The 18,097-nt window shown below is 39.6% G+C and overlaps 1 protein-coding gene across 3 annotated transcripts in view; it reads right to left on the reverse strand.

Annotated features, from left to right (window-relative positions):
* The window catches only part of LOC102926078 (large ribosomal subunit protein eL29-like), a 34,572-nt gene extending 16,669 nt beyond the window's left edge, over nt 1–17,903 (reverse strand). The window contains exon 1 of one of the 3 annotated variants that reach the window (XM_042285926.2): nt 17,490–17,903. In XM_042285926.2, coding sequence (XP_042141860.1) covers nt 17,490–17,676 — 187 coding nt within the window. In that variant the 5' untranslated portion in view covers nt 17,677–17,903. Of the gene's footprint in view, nt 1–2,419; nt 2,514–11,458; nt 11,567–17,489 lie in introns of those variants that run through there. The other 2 variants (XM_076546226.1, XM_042285928.2) reach the window with 2 other exon arrangements.
* Nucleotides 17,904–18,097: the final 194 nt, after the last annotated feature.

The raw sequence follows: 18,097 nt of genomic DNA on the forward strand, positions 1-18,097 counted from the left end.
GTTTGGAGAAGGAGCTTTAGGAAAGCAAGAGTGGAAGTGAGGGAACAATGAGGAAGATATCATAAGGGTCCTTCCCAGACAGATTGGGGGAGGGCTCTCAAGTGCTGGCAGAGAAAGTGGAGGGGTGAAAAAGGAATTTGAAACACAGCTTGGAGATAAATCCAACAAGTTGATTGTGCATGGTAAGAAAAATAATCAAGAGTGAGTTTTACCACTCTCGTATGAAACAAATGGACAGAGGACAGAGTCATTTACTGATATGGGAAAGACGGGAAGAAAATGGAGAGAAGCTGAGCCTCATTTTGGACATTTTATTTTTGGTGTGCCTATGAAACATTCAAGTGAAAAATCAATTGTGCAGTGGAAAAAATAAATATCAGTCCCAGAAGGACTAAGCTAAACGTGAAGACATAGGGGTTTGAAACACAAAGATGCAGTAATACATTGTGTTGTGTGATATTTTGTTTGTGTTCTGACAAATAAAGCTAGCTTGGAATCAGAGGGGAGAGCTAGCCACTAGTCAACCATAGTGGTCTGGAGGTCTGTACAGAGAGGAACAGTTAGTGACAAGGCTGGGCAGAGACTTGAAGGAAGCAACTCTGGAAGCTCTCCTGCTTCTCTGATCTTTCAGGTTTTACCCTGATATCTGACTCATGGTTTTATTGATAAGTTTAATTAAATGTATGCTTCAACACTGAGTGTACAACATGAGATGACATACACAAAGTTTCTCAGCACACAGCTGAATGTGTTCAAAAATTATTAAGCAGGGGCTGGGGAAATGGCTCAATGAATAAAGAGTTTGCCACAGAGGTGTGAGGACCTGAGTTCAATCCCCAGAAGCCATATAAAAACAAATAAAACTGGACAAGGTAGTGTGTGTCCACACTTGTTCACACAAACATGCACACAACCATCACACACACACACACACACACACACACACACACACACGCAAGTTGCTGTGGTTAGAGTGTTCTTTACACAGTCTAAGCTTAATCTTTTGAGTAAAGATTCTTATGTGTTCAATTCATTTTCTAATATTTTCATTCCAAAAGAATGACATGGTTAGTTACTTTCATGCTGTGGTGAGTGTGGGGGTGATGGTTAAGAAAATGGGTATGCTCTCTCCATATTCACCACCTTATGGTCTTGAGAAAATCATATGATCTCTTTGGTTTTCAGTTTTTCATATATAAAACATGAATGATTTTAACCTACCTGATGGCACTGTCATACAAAATGACAGTATTTGCAAAATGTGTAGCTCAATACCTAAGTAACTAATAAATTGTGTTTCTCAGTCTCAATAAATACTATACTCATCGGTGCAGTTTTTGAAAAACTGATGCTCAAGCTCCACCCAAATCAAGTAAATCAAAATTTCCTAAAGTGGGGCTTGATTCCATAACAACCTCTTTAAGCAGCCTATGGGACTCTAATGTATAACTAGTGTTAAGTAGTGCTAACCCATAATAAATAGCACATATAATATTATATAGTCATGTAGTGTTTGTGTATGTGTAAATTATATATGTATGCTGCAATGTGATGCCAATTAAACACATAGTCAACAAAGTTTAAAAATATAGCTATTTCTTGTAACATAAGATGACATGTTGGTTTTTCCAGGACATATATAAGACAGCATGGTTTATGTTAGGTGAAGTATCCGATATTCTTGAAGACTTCAGTCTCAGATACTATATAACAAACTCAAAGGAACCATAAAATCATGATGTCCATAAAGAAATGAGATGCTATGTTGAATTTTTTCCCATGGAGGTGGATTTTCAGGGTTGAATCCCTCTCTTCTCTGGCTCTTCGTCATTTCCAGCCCTCTTGAATGACCTTACTTATACCTATGTTCCATTCAAGCTGTCTGCCTTTACTCCCCAATGTGTCCTCTAGGGCCTGGGGTGAAGTCACTCTTTGGTACCTATATACCCCCTGACCTCTGCCCAGGGATCCATTTTATTCGTTTACTTTTTATTTTCACAGTGCTGGGGATCAAAGTCACAGCTTGTAGGTGCTTGGCAAGCACTCTCCCACTGAGTTATATTTCAGCTATTTATTTACTGTAAATATTTAATCATCAGAGCTTTGCATGGAGTTGGATAGTTTAACTTCATTGACTTGAAAGACAAAGAGGAGTGGCATCATTTGCATGGCATGTGGTTCACAGTGAGGGCACTGTCAGTTGGCAAGAAGGCATCAATAAGATCTGTAGTCTCTGGTTTTAGTAAGAGGTACAGGCAAGCCACCCAGCATAGACAGCATCCCATGAATCTATTTCCGAGGGAAAAATACCGCTGTAGGTTTCAAATGCATGGAAGATGGCTTCATAGATAAGAGCAAGCCACAAGACATGAAGACCTGAGTTCAGTCCCCAACACCCACATAAAACACCCATGCATACCTGTAATACCAGAGCTGGAAGTAGGGGTCAGAAATAGGAGGGTTCCTGGGGCTTGCAGGCAGTCTAGCCAAACTGGCATGTGCTACATCAGTGAGAGACCCTGTTTCAAAAAGTCATGTGGACAGTGACTGAGGATAATACTCGATGCCACAAAAAAAAAAAAAAAAAAAAAAAAAAAAAACCCTGCTGTTAACCTCTGGCGGGCACGCGTGGGCACACATGCATATAGACAGAAATGAAGAAATGTAATTTAATAAAATGTTTTAATAATAATAAAGCATAGAACTCCTACAATCTATAGTCATTTTCAAACATTGTAGGCTCTCTTCTCCTGTTTCTTTTATAAATTTGTTCAATATTTCAAAATTTTTTAACTGCTACTTCTTCGAAGTCCTTACCGGTTTGGGGTTTTAACGCCAGGGAGTAAGGGCAGGAGCTCTGGTCACCAGCCCCACTGTGAGTCCCCTGCCCCTGGCAAACTGTCCCTGTGAAGTGAGGACAGCTGCAGTGTTAATCACAGAGATGCAAAGTGGGCTAAATGCCTCCGAGACAGAACAGGCAAATGTCAACCTTTTACATTACAAATTGTTAGCATAATGAGTGTTAGTGGTTATTAGTACAGGCAAATTTTACTCACTGCCCCTTTTCTCCCTTGATTCCTTGCTCTTTTGCTCAGCACTAAGAATGCAGGCACCTCTGCCTTAGTTCCAACAACCCGACTTACGATAGAAGTTAACAGACAAGGTACGCTGGCCACATGGAGTGTGTAATTTCTCCTTCTACGTAAGCAACCAAATCTACACTTACAAAGCAGGACCTTTCTCTTCCTTGAATCCTCATCGGTATCAGCAGCTTCATGGTCTCTATCAGCAATGGAGAAACTTGGCAAGCCAGCCAATCTTGCATAATGTCAGAGAAACTGGCAAAACAGACCTTCCTAAGGTGAATAAATTTCAACCAAGGCTATATCTACTTACAGGATTTTTTTTTCTAAGCTCGAATGAGGTGAACACAAGGGTAGAACTTATTATCAATCTCATTTTTGATTCCTTTAAAAACTTTTGTGAGGCTTTCCTCTCCAAAAATAATAATAATAATAAAGCCTATGTGTGGTTGTAGGTTAAATTTCTACAGAAGTTCAGAATCTGTCACTCTTATTTCCATTTGCCTATTAAGATGCCAGAGCTTATCCACTCCAGTAAATGAACTACAGAGGGCTCCAGGCTGAGGCCTGCAAGCTTCAGAGGCCTGCAAGCTTCAGAGTGACTCCTGGCATTGTGCCTAGGGAAGCATTCCAGGCTATGTCCCCAGCAAGGATGAATGAATAACCGGTTAACACACTATCTTTGATTTACATGCACAATCAACAAGCCAATCATTTTTACATGTGGGTTGTGCCTGGATTTCAAGTGCTCTTATTAATAAAAGAGACCATGTTAGAATTCACATGCAATGTTGACAGGACACTTGGAGTCTTGCTAGAATGCAGCTCCTAATCCCTAAGGAAACATGTCTGCTAGTCAAGAGTTCTTCCTGCCTTTTCCAGAGCTCCTCTCAGAAGATTCTCACCAGCCTGTAACCCAAGCAGGATGGAACAGAAGTGACAAGGCTAAACAGTTGTGAAACCAGAGTCACATGACTGTAACTCCAAAATTGGAAGATTGGGCACTTACAAACCATGTGTCTTCATGAATTAATTTCAGCTCTCATTAATCAAACAATGGTAGTAATGCTGCCTCTTGTTCCGTCTAACAGTCACTTTGAAGGCATCAGCATCTTTAAGAAAGTAAAGTCACTTCCACCAAGTGGAAGTCACTCTGACTCCTCCATTGCATTAAACTTATTGCATAGCTGCCTATATAGTCTTTGGTATCACATGGCCTGCTGTTAGAATTAGGATCCGTAAGGTTTAGTTGTGACCTTGAACAAGTTCAGGATACAGATAATAGCATCCACCCACTTTGAGACATATGAAGGACAGAGTAGAGGGCCACCTGTGTAGCACTGAGCATGAAGCCTCGAACCTGGGGATCACTCTATGAAAGCTGGGGTATGAACCAGAAAGGAACACTGAAGATGCCAAAGAATATGTTCTAGTTCCTGCCTTTAGAGCTCAATTGGGTCAGTGGTAGGTGGCAGAGAGAAGCAAATGTTACAATCACAATAATTGAAATAAGATACAAAGTGCTTCATCCAACTAACTAGGACATACGCCTGTCCTTCATTTTTGTATGATCAGTGCTTAATCGAATACCAGACAAGAAGATAATGAAGAAAAGCTTGCAGAATGTAATTACTGCTGTGTATGAACCCTGACACCATGCTGAACTCTCTTAAGCACTCTTGGTTTAGTCCTTCCTTAATTTTTTGAGATCTTACAAAACTAAAACTAGCTGCCTATGACTGTCTTCTCCAGACAGAACTATAGATATGATGTCTTCCTTCTCTTTTCCCCATGGCCACCAAGTCCCAGTTCTCTCTACCTAACCAACCAATGAGCTAGCCTAGCCAGGGGAAAACATGGCTCCAGGGTTCTTCTTCCCTTGGTATTAAGTACATAATACATTGTCATCATTCAGAACATCTCATTCATTCATTCATTCATTCATTCATTTATTCAATTATGAAAGAAATATTGGGCTGAAAATAAAGCAATAAATAAAGAAGGCAACTAGATATTTTTACTGCCTTAATCCTAAGACTTTTAGTTATTTCTCTTACAAATTACCTGAAGAAATTTTAGATATTTTAAAAACAGTTGTGTTTTTTCAATACTTTCAAACAAATGCACTTTAAGTCATCTAAAAATACAAGAAGTGCTACAAAAGATATAATTTTCTCTACATATGCAACATTGTTACTTCAAATGAATTTAATGGATCTTTCTAAATGTATCCAATGACACATAACTATTTCATATCCATGAGTACTTGTTAAAAATAGGAAATTATTCTTTTTTAAAATTTGGAAATTTTAAATCTTCTGTATTTTTCTCCTTGATCTCACATCTGCATTTTATTTTCCCCTAGGTTATACAAATATATGCAAATATATATAGCTTCATATTTAGGTCATTTCATGAAGGATGAATATCATATGAACATATGTGACTGGAAAAACAGGCAGATCACACTTTCTTCCAGAAAACTTCTGAAATTTCAATTTAAATAAATGTGTTGATTGGTATTGCAAGAAACATAAAACGTTGATAAATAAGTTACAAAATGAATCCTGACAGATCATAAAGAGGTCGGAATTAAAATAATGCAGATCTAATGAAACACTACACTTTACTGATTATACAAACAAAATATGTCATCACGGCAGTATTCATTAACTAATTTGTGAATAGCAGTGGATGTATGGTCTATGAAATGATGGCTATTGTCAGTCTTCTCATAGAAAAAATTAGATCCCTCTCCATTCAAAGGTATAAAATGCCAAAACAGAGCAAACATGCTTCACCTATACGACATCTCCAAAGGGCACTAGCTTCAAAGATATACGTGGAGAATCAAAAAATAGAAGACAGAATCCATATAAAATAGAATCTGAAAGAGCTAAACTGGCTCTATTAGTATTGCATGAAATAGATTTTAAGACAAACTTGTTATTAGAAACAAAAGACCTACCGGGAGGCAGTGGCACACACCTTTAATCCCAGCACTCAGGCAGCAGAGCCAGGTAGATCTCTGTGTGTTCAAGGCCAGCCTGGTCTACAGAGTGATATCCAGGACAGGCACCAAAACTACACAGAGAAATCCTGTCTCAAAAAATCAAAAACCAAACAACAACAACAACAACAACAAAAGACCTAAGAGTAAGTGGGTCAGTCCACCAAGAAGCCAAAGCAACAGACCTAATGGAGTTAAGAGAAGTTTTCAAAAATATGAACTGAAATTCATAATTTAAGTTAAAAATAATAATTTGATAATATTTGGAAACATCAGTGGCTCATTTTCCTTAATAAATACAATAAGAAAGACCAAAGAAATGAAAAACTTGAAATCAACTAGTTATAACATTGATGGGACACTCTAATCAGTAATAATATATCACAGTATTCTCAAATTTCACAGGAGGAAAAACAATTGCCATATGGTAAGAGGCCATGAACAACAACACATAGTACATTCTTCAACTACAGTGGAATAACTTATAATAATTCTGGGGGTCACAACTATGTGACAAACAAAATATTCCTAAATACAAGTGATTCAAAAATAAATGAGGCAAATTATAAAATAATTTGAGGCAAGTGAACCCCTCCTAAAACTCATGAGACTTGGTTACAGCATCATTGGAGGGGATTATGGTTATAATGCTTATTATGTAATATTAATAACCCATATACCCACCTTGCCAAACTAGCAAAAGAAGAATGAAGCACAAATAAGGTGAGCGGAAGGAAGAACTAATGAGGGTTAGGGTACAAAAGAATGAAACAAAGGATATAATGCCAATAGCAAGGATTTATAAAGCCAAGAGTTTGGTTTTTGAAAAAACTAAGTAAAATTGATGAACTGTCACCTGGGCTATGAATGATGTGCTGGCTATTTTTTTATGTCAACTTGACACAAGGTGTAGTCATCAGGAAGAAGGAATCTTTGAGAAAATGAACTCTATAGGCTTGACTTATACGCTATAGGCTTGGGACATCTGTGGAACATTTTCTTGAATGATGATTGATGTGGAAGGGTCCCACCCAATTGTGGACAGTGCCACTCTGAGTAGGTAGTACTGGGATATATAAGAAAATAAAACAGAGCAAGGCAGTAAGCAATCTTTCTGCTTCAGTTCTTGCTCCCAAGTTCCTGCCTTGAATTCCTGCTCTGACTTCCCCCAGTGATGGAATGTGACCTGGGAGTTGTAAGATAAAATAAGCCCTATCTTCCTTAAGCTTCTTTTGGTCATGGTGTTTTAACCACAGCAATATAAGTCCTAACTAAGACACCTGGGAGGGAGAGAGAGAGGAATGGAAAGATAGGAAAAAAATAAGGAAGGAAAGAAGGAAGGAAGGGAGGGAGGGAGGGAGGGAGGGAGGGAGGGAGGGAGGGAGGGAGGGAGGGAGGGAAGGAAGGAAGGAAGGGAGAAAGTGAGAGCACTCAAATTATTAAAATATAGACAGTTAAAAAGGAGGACCTCAATACTAGCCTCCTGGAAATTTAATACATCACAAAATAATACTATGCATAATTTGTCAGGCAATACATAACACAGATGCAATGGGTTAATTTCCAGATAAATCCAAACAACTACAACTGAAAGGATAAATGTACAGATCATAGACTAATAGTAAGTAAAGCAATTTAAAAGTTTTTGCTGGGAAGAGCCCTGTCCTTTGTGGCTTAACTGTTGAATCTTACCACAAACTTGAAGGGCAGTTATTAATCTTTCACACATTCTTATAAATAAATAAATTACAAAAGGAAGGAATACTTCTTAATCTTTGAGGTCAGTATTATTTACCCTAAATAGGACAATCAGACAAAAACATCATAAGAAAGAAACACCTACAAGTCATTGTCCTTATGAGTGTACACTCATGTGCTCTGTAATGATATTTCATACATCTGTGGACGTTATGCATGACAGTGATCCCATAAGGCTGTGTCACATAGCGACATTGTGGATGCCTTCAATTTGTGTAACTATATGCTTTGCTGTTTACACAGGGTTGCCTAATGACACAACCACTTAACAATGCCTTTATCAGAAGAACTCCTATAATGAGATACAACAAAACATTACCAGTTTAGATCTAATGACATATCAAAAGTCATGCACTATGACCAAATGAGATTTATTTCAGGAAGGCAAGGATGGTTTCAAATCTGAAAATCGATGTAATATACCATATTGTGGTGCAAAACACTCTGTGGTGATTCAATGACCCACACTCTTCAACAGACTCAGAAGAAACAGTAAAGCAGTAATAACTTGTACTGTCCTTACATATTTTATATAGAGATTAACAAAACATACCAGTACATTTAAAATGCTGGTACTAGGAAATTTCACATTTACATGTGTAGTTCACCTTGTGGTTTATATTATTTATCTCTTAGACTATGATGGTCTAGATGTATCCTACTTGGAGGATCAATGTTCTACCTGCACAAAACAGTTTTCACACTCATTTTCTATGGTCACTTATGAAAGACTAATGATGGTTACCTGCCCAGGTTAACTAATAACCACCCTGTAGGCAACACTATCATCATTGGAACACATCTGTCTTGATAAATTGTCCCCTACTTACATCATGTATCTTCCTTACATGGACTAAGCACTTCCTGGATATATTTAACTTCCAAAATTGTTCATTTTTCAATATCAGAGGACTTTAGTGTTCTTCTGAATTTTTCATTTGGATTTATCCTTCTACTACTTACAGTTAGGCACATAAGCACACTACCAAGACCATCTGTCATCCACTGGTATATGGTTTGGTGACTTTTATTTTCATTTTTCAGTTCCCTACCACTGTCTTCATCTAGCTGGGCTTTCTAGCACATCCTTTTCCATAAACTGCATGGCAGATGATACCTCAGTTGTTTTCATTAGTTTGCTTATGTGAACATTTAGACTGCATCTAACACCAAGATCATTCTTTACTTAAATATTCATAATCATCCTCATTTCAAGGTTGAGATTGTCACTACCTTCACCAATGACAACCCTGAGGTTCACAGTTTACTACAAAATTTACAAGTGTTGTGCTAGAGCTGTACCCCTGGCTCCACATCCTCCTGGACCTACCATAACACTGCATTGGATATAAGCTAAATGTGGGCCTCAGAAACATCAGAATGCCCCATATATAATTTATGTTATTATGAAAATATTTTTAAAATTTTTCTATATAAGTTTGCTTTTATGCTTTTCTGTTGAAACAAGTCATTTCTTATTGTTATGAGTTATATTATTCAAATCTAGAATGATTAACACATATAAATGAAGTTTGGATGCCATATAGAAACATTCATAAATTCCTGAAAGCCCCTCTAGGATTCCACAGAAGAAATGAACAGTACAATGGAGTTGATAGTGATGAGGATGCCCACTCACTAGGACAAGGTCCAACATCACTCTTTGCTCAGAATATTTTCTCTCCACTGTGTGTAATCAATCTTTGTACAAATGCCAGGTAGCAATGCCCTCTGCTAACCACATTTTATGAGTTTCTTTTTAATCGAATATTCACAGATTCCAAAATAAACAGTTAAAAATTTCCATATTCTGGGTTCCCTCAAATATTAAGATCAAATCTGATAGATGCAACACTTTTCATCCACATAGAGTCTAAATATTGAGCATTTAGTAAAAATGAACCCTTATTTTTCTTTGCATGGAATAATTTAACAATTGAAGGAGAATGCTTTGCAGAATGTAGGGAGAAATGAGACCTAAATGAAATTTATCTAATATATGCTGCCAGGGTTCATTCTTCTAATAAGACAAGAAAGAAATAGAAAAGCACATTTGATAAATATCTCTGAGCTGTTGTGGGATGCACAATTTGAAAATAAAATGCTTTATCTCTGAAGTCACCAATGCCAACGATTCTGAAGTCAGTTGTCAGTGTGAAGGCTTGAAGGACTATTCTTTCTACCTTTATTTAATAGTAGAAATAACTGTTAATTTATTTTCCTCTTTCAAGATTTTGAAAGCATTTGCTATTTTATAATTATAATCACATAATATTTGTAGGCACATAGTGATGTTATTACATTATTTAGTCATTGTCACATTGACTGGATTTAGATTTATCTGGGGGAGAGGGCACACCTTTGGGTATATCTGTGAGGTCATTTCCAGAAAAGCTCAATCAAGGGGAAAAAAGACCCACTCCTAAGCATAAATCTAGTTAATCTTATCAATAAAAACCATGAGTCAGATATCAGGGTAAAACCTGAAAGATCAGAGAAGCAGAAGAACATCCACAGTCAATCCCTTCCTCTTCCATTCCTCCATTCCAAAAAGGCCGAGATCCTGTCTCCGCCCGCCTTATCATTTCCTGTTCCTCTCTGTACAGACCTCCAGACCTCTATGGTTAACTGGTGGCTAGCTCTGCCCTCTGACTCGAAGCAAGCTTTGTCAGAAGACAAAATATCACACAACACCATTCCAAATGTGGCTGGTGCCCTCCCACAAGCTGGGAGCCCAGAATAAAAGAGAAAGACAGCTAAATGATAGTGTTCCCTCCCTTCACTTCTTATCTACTGAGAACTGAAAAAGACCTCCTCACCATATACTCATGGCATCATGAGATTCTTTGCCCAAGCACAGTGACTATGGGCTGAACTGTCTGAAAACATGAGCCAAAATGAGTCCTTCCTCCCTTAAGTTGTTTCTAACAGGTGTTTTCATCACACTGGGGAGACTAACAAACACAGTAATATGTACCCAGCAGAATGAGTCAATCGGGATAATTAATGCTGCAGTCCCCTTAATTGCTTGTCATTTCAAGTTAACTGCAACTCTTACCCTTTGACCATCAGCTCTTCGTCTTCCCCTAGCACCCAGCCTCGTGCAATCACCATTCTGTGCTCTGCTTCTATGAGTTCAATTGGCTTTGATTCCATGTACAATTGAGGACGTGTGGTGTCTGGTTTTTATGGGTCTTGCTTATCTCACCTAGAATAATCTCTTTTAAAGGTTGAAGCACATTCCACTGTGTGTATATAGCTACATTTTTTTTCCCTCTTCATCCATTTGTCCATTGGTGGACACTTAGGATGATTTCCTGACTTCGCATTGTAAATAAAGCTGCCTGTGATAAATGTTAGGTGTGGCTATCTCCTCGACATCCTGAGTTCAAGTCTTTTGGGTAGTGGGAAATACACCTCCAAAGCTCAGTGGAAGAGTACTGGCCTAGTCTGCACATGGCCCTGGGTTTGATCCCTAGCACCATACACAAGTATACACACACACACACACACAAAAAAAAAAAAAAAAAAACCACTAATTGTATTTATAGGCAGGTCTGTCACTGTTTCCTTCTTGGGAAAGCAATAGCCCTTTCTTTGACGCTACCTGAGTTTTAGCTGAAGAACCACTGAACAGAGCAGGAGACATTTGGGGCACATTAAGCCAGTCCATGCAAACTTCCCCAAACAAATTTCTTTGTTCCTGATCCTCGGTTTTCATGCTGCAGAACAAAAGTGTTACTTGTTTCATCTACTCAAAAGATGTTACTGAAAGAAAAGGAAATAAAGATGAAAATCACTTTTAATTTAGGTTAGGATTGTGATTTACCTGGGTGTATTCTGCCTTCCTGAAAACTGTTTTACTCAGTATTCTGTATTCACCACAGACTCCACCCATGACCAGCCAAGCAAGACTGTGTTGCATCAAGCATACTCCAATTTACTGGCCAGTTTCAGCCTAGAATCTCACTGTTTATGACTCTATGTATACAATTAGGGATGGAAATTATCATAATTCTTATCAATGACTGCATTTATATACAGCCTCTGTGACTACGAACAGAATAATGCATGTGTTTGCAATTCAAAGGCCTAGAACATCAGCTATACAGTGGGAACTTGACTAAACTAGGTTAGTAGTTTCTGCACACAAAAATGAATCAGTAAGAGTGTGAAAACAAAGGAGTGTGTGAAACATGGCCACCATCTGAACTGTTTACAACCTAACCCAGTTGACCAGGCCTTACTTAAAGAGAGAAGATAACAGTAAGAGAACTGCTAGTTATGAAAGAGGATCCAACCAGGACCAAGCAGACTGTATAGGGGTTGACGACCTGGCTCCTGTGTGTGAGCCTCAGAGCTGAATGACAAAGCTCCCTTCACAGATCTTGTATTGCTTGGGAGCTCCACTTTTGCATCTGGGAAAAGATTCTGCATGCTTTCATCTGTCAATAAGCTTAGATTTGGACAGTGAAATGATTACAACAAAACATTTGGTTTGGATCAACAAGTAAGCATATTCTACTAATCTTTGTTTTTCTTGCTTGTAGGGCCTGTTCAAGATCCTGTTGTCCTTCATCAGACATATGTTAGTTAAGCTGTGGTTCTCCACAGAAGGGCACCTCTTTGTGCAAGTGTGCTTTGGGATTCTTTCCTTCCTGTTTGTCCTTCTCACCTTGCTCTTCCTTTCCTTACTCTCATCCTTCCTTCCTTAGCATTCATTAAGCTAATCAGCAAGGACTTGTGACTCAGGTACTGTGACAAGTGAGGGAAATGCAACTATCAGCACTGTCCATGTGACAGCTGTTAGGGAAAAAAATCATTGGAGTAGTACACTTGATATTAGCCAAAAGGCAAAAAAGAAAAGAATTGTCACATGATGTGAGAACCTAGAAAAGGGCTCAACCCTGCCACAGGGATTCAAGAAGCAGTAGGGCAGCTGAGCCGGTCCAGGGAGGTCAGACAGTGTCAGCTAGGTCAAAGGAGCAGGAGGTATTTCACAGAGTACCAACATGTGCAGAAGTGGAGCTGTGGAAAGACACATTGGACTCAAAGGATGGACAAGGAGAGGTGACAAGAGTGAAGACAGAAATTGCAAATAAGTCTGAAGGCTCCATTCCACTCCACAGATTCGAACCTGGTACTGGGGAGGATCACAAAGGCCTAAGAAGTACATAGTGTTTAGATCCCTGGGTAGGTGGTTACTGACAAGGACAATCTGGCAGGAATGGAGTTATTTTTCTAGAGTACTAAAGGGAAATGATTAAGGAGAGGAAATGGCAGGAAAGGCTAAGAGGGTAGGGCAGAGGGGAAAAGTGAAGACAAAGAGTGGAGATGAATGGAGGCCTTGGCTGAGAAACATGTCTGGAGCAGAACTGACTTCAAGGGCGGGAGAGAGGGTGGGGGAGGCAGAGGATGAGACATGTTTTTATGTTGTGAAATGGGCGATGTGATGATGACACCCAGGAGCAGAAGAGGAGAAGCAGGTTTGAGGGAAGATGTTAACGCAGGCATGGACACACATTGCATTGCTATGTCTCAGAACATACACGTCACAGGAAACTAAGTTAGTAAACTAAATTAAAATAGGAGGGTGAAAATATGACTTTAATCTCAAGGCAAGACAGATTTGGAAAATATTAGCATGTAGAAAATATTTTAAAACATGAGCATTGTTGAGAGCACTTAGAAAGAATATATAAAGGTAAGAAAAGCACCAAGGAGTTCCTACCTGAATAGATACCCAGAGAAAAAGGCAGACACAGCAGAAATTGGAGGAAGGGTCAAAACATAAGATGAGATGGGGAAGTCAAGTAGGAGAGAGCAAGTCTGGAGACTAGATCAGTAGAGCAGAAGTTGTCTGTGGTCAGTCTGAATCTGACTTTACACTTTCTCCCTCCTTAACCCCATCTAAAGACGTAACCTTGTCTCACTCTGGTGGGCAAACACCCATGTGATGAGAGACAAGCAGCTGGGAGGCAAGGCACTAAGTTGGCCCATGCTGTTCTTCCTAAACTGGCTCGATGTTTCTGGGAGCAAGTTTCAACTCCTCTTTTTGCTTAAGCTTCTCAATATTCCTACTACTGGAGGCTGATGTTCCAGCTCTAGGCTCCTGGGATTCAGGGCTATCCCTTCTCTGCTTAAAAGATTGGGATTCCTTATCTATTTGTTCTTGATCCTATGGATGCCTAGAATTATCTTGGCCTGCTTTGGGATCCTGAGCAGCATTAATGTGGCATCTGGGAAGCTCCTGCTAGCAAATGAGCAACTGACAGATAGATATATATCCCACTGTCTACTTACTGCTGTTATTTCCTCCATGGTTCTTCACCACTACAAGAGACCCTTCATTCAGTGCATGTACTTGACAACTTCTGTACAGCTACTGTGTATCAGTCCCTATTCTAGGGAATAAAGATGCAGTAAATACAACTGATAATGTATTTCCCCAGTGGGCTTCAGGTCTAATTTGAAGGTCAAAAATGTATGTTAGTAGTGTGTCAGGTAGAGGAAAAAAATCACACAGCCTATGAGCAAGCAATAGAGAGTCTGAAGTAAAAGCATGAGTATTTTACTAGGGGGTGGGTAGTGCTGAGTAAATGAACTTGAGCGATAGAATTCTCTAGAGGGACAGAAAGGATAGAATGAATATAGATTACAAAGGGGATGATTACCTGATATGGGAAAGGTAGTTCAATAATGGAGATGCTGAGAAACCTAAAAACTAACTATTTGGTACTGAAGTTGAGATGCCTCAGCAGGCCTCAGCAGGCCTAATCTGGTTGCTGAAAGCTTAGAGGATTCCTGGAGAGTTGTTACGTCTCCTGTGCTTGTGGGAAGGTGGAAGAAGCTGGGTTCCAGAGTCCATGAGAGACACAAGAGCAGTAGCAGGGACAGAGCAGATACAGGCATGAACAAGGTGGCAGGGGGAAACCTTCCCACGTTCCCTTCAGAACTCTTTATATCGAGGCCACTGCTAGAAGGTCTTGCCTACTCTAGTAAAGGGTCTTTCCCCTAAGTTAGTCCTTCTAGGAAATACTCTCATAGGTCTACCAGTCTCTCTCTTAGTTGATTCTAGGTTCAATCAAGTTGACAACCAAGATTAGTTGCCACAATTAGAGACCTAAAATAAGCAAAAGAGAAGCTTGGAACAATGTGATAGAGTGAGCCTGTTGGTATTCAGAGGACAGACACTGCAGACAGTGGAGACTGAAAAGGCATGAGCTCAGCTGACTTGACCTGGTGTGTTTAGAATAAATCACTTCATTCTGGGGCAGGAGGTAAGGTCAATCAGGAAGAAACTCTGGTTATTGGAACCATTCCTTTATTCTGAAGAAGTATATGTGATAAATGGGATTGATATGGCTTCCATTTTGAAAAGGGCATTGTGACTACTCTGTTTAGAATGGATTATAGAATTAGGAACATTACACACTTGAACTGGAGACTTAGAAAATGAGAATAGCCGGGCGGTGGTGGCACACGCCTTTAATCCCAGCACTCGGGAGGCAGAGATAGGGGATCTCTATGAGTTCAAGGCCAGCCTGGTCCTGGTGAGATCCAGGACAGGCACCAAAACTACACGGAGAAACCCTGTCTAGAAAAACAAACAAACAAACAAACAAACAAACACCAAAGAACAAGAAAATGAGAACAACAACCTAGGAGAGAGAGTGTTGGCCTGGACCAGACTGCTTGTGGTTGGAGTGTTGAGAAGTGACAAGACTCTGGCTAAAACTTAAAAGTAGGAGAAGCAATACATTCTGATGGCTTGGACATGTTACAAATATGCATGTCAAGGCTGACTTTGACCTGAGCAAATGAAACAACAATTTGAGATGTCTTTCAGACATGCACTTATATATTCAACTAGGTACTTGTACTGGTCAGTAAAAGGGTAGCTCAAGAGAAAGAACCAAAGGTCAAGGGGTTTGTGGTTTGTGTTTAGATGGGAGGTGGTGGTTAGTATACTTTTGTGCACCTGGGAGTGTTTCCAAGAGAGGAGAGAAATGATGATAAAAGTAAGGGAGAACTATTGGAACTGGGGTCTGAATAGGTGACCCCAGGGGGTAGATGGGCAATGGGAGGTCCGTCCCTAGGCAGGTAAACAGGCATTGTGGCAAGAGGGAGAGCCAGGTGTCCAGGGACAGAGGCAGAATGACTGGATTTCTTGGGTGACTGCCTTCATTTCTCGGTGTACTAAGCAGTCAGGCTAGCAGCTGGAGGTAAGACGAGTAAGACAGATGTGACGAGAGGTTTTAATATAGAGCAGAAAGTATGATGAGGTACTTCGGGACCGTGGCTTTTAGATTCTGTCTCAAGATAAATTTATGGATCTTAGGTTTGTGATTTGAGCTCATTTAGATAAATTTAAGCTAAAAGGGGAGTGTTTCACACCTACCAAGATTAAGAGTTGCTTAATAAAATCTTTTAACTCCATGAACATATGTGGGTTTGAGTGCATATAAAGTGGAAGCAAAAATATACTTTTTAGCGCTCGCCCAGGATGGTGGGAGTAAATGAATGAACTGCTTATTTTGATTAACAATCATTTGAGATACCAGGAAGTAAAAAACACATTTATCTATCAGAGAATGAGAAGTCATATGCATCCATAAGATGATGGTCCCTTATAATACCTAATCTTAGTCTATTCTTTATCTACCTCCTTAATGAATGGTTGTACAGTAAACATATTTTCAGATGAAAACAAGATTATAATATGGACTCAGACTATCTGGCGGTTGGAACCTGCTGGAAGACCACAGGCCATTATCTACCCCCCTGCCCAACTCACACTTCAGAAAACCTTTCTAGGTTTTAATATAGACTCATGCAGTCTGAGTTCGGAACTTGTTGTAAGACCACAAGCCCTTGCCTACCGCCTCCATCGCCCACCTACACATTACAGGAAACCTTTCTATTGAACATTTTTACACATGAGAAGCTCAGCAGCTTGAAAGCTTTAGGTGTCAGAAAGTAACTTTCCCCTCTGTGAAAAATGGGGCCTTTACAATACTCTCTGGGGTGTTAAATTAGTGAGTGGTGGACATGGCCTATAGGATTTAGAGTTTGTTGTACTGAAAATAAAATTTGACCTCACGAATAGTAACAAGCGTGATGGCTCTTGTCCACTTCAGTCCTTTTAAAACAAACCCCTGCACTTAGCACTAAGAAGTCTTGTGTTCAAACCCTGGTGCAGGAGGCACCACACAGAATTAGTAAGTGCTCTCTCTCTCTGCTCTTAGAAGACTGAGCTACAGACAGGATGTTCAACAGACTGGCCTGGAACTTACCTTGACCCTCAGCAATCCTCCCCTCCATCCTCCTAAATGCTGGGATAACAGGCAGGAGCCTGCCTGACATTTATTGATATACTTTTAATTCTAATGTATGCTGTCTTTTTTTTCATTTTCTAATTTAAAGGAAGCACTTCTCCAGATTCATAGTTGCCTTGGTTGTTAAATAGGACCTTGAGATTAACTTCAAACAACTTTGTTTACCGGGTTAATTTCTGAAGCATTTATGAATTCTATAAAATATGTTTGGGGGAAAGTTGTTTATTAGTATATCATACATAAACATAAATAAAGTGTTTTGGTTTCACAATGCTGTTATCAAGTGCTTATTTGACTTACATTTGGGACAAGATGAGGAGGCAAATTCAACTGTTAGAGAATGAGGACTCAGAAAGATGTAGTTTCTTTTCGTCCCTAAGAGGATGGTAAATTTTAACATTAGTTCCCACTGAATGAACCTTCTGTATACTCTTGAGATTAGTCGGTATTTCTGGAATTCATTCACTAGTTTCACTTTTCTAAGCATCAAGACAACTCGAAATTGAAAAATAAGAACATGCAATTCTTATTTTATTACGTTGTATGGATCCGTTATTATTGAACTACAGTTAAGTGTGCTTTTCTCTATGGAAAATGTTCCTGTGGAAGGAATTACACAGGATTAAATCCTTCCAGCGTTCCTCGGAGCTCTACATGGAAAGCTCCTTTCTCTTCCATTTTGCAAGTCTCAACAAGTCCGCTGCTGAGTCACAACCTCCTCCCCCCCGCCCCCCCCCTCCATGTGCGAAATCTTTCTCCCTTGGAAATTAATAAAGCTTCGGAAATATTCTGATTAGAGTCTCCCGGGGAAAGGAGGGAGGGACGCCAGAATGAACTTGGAGAGGAGGAGTCCGGCACACCCGGGTCACCGTGACAGCAGCGCACCCAAGGCGTGCTGCAGCCGGGCT

Source organism: Peromyscus maniculatus, chromosome 10 (assembly GCF_049852395.1).
Source record: "Peromyscus maniculatus bairdii isolate BWxNUB_F1_BW_parent chromosome 10, HU_Pman_BW_mat_3.1, whole genome shotgun sequence".
Classification (NCBI taxonomy): Eukaryota; Metazoa; Chordata; class Mammalia; order Rodentia; family Cricetidae; genus Peromyscus; species Peromyscus maniculatus.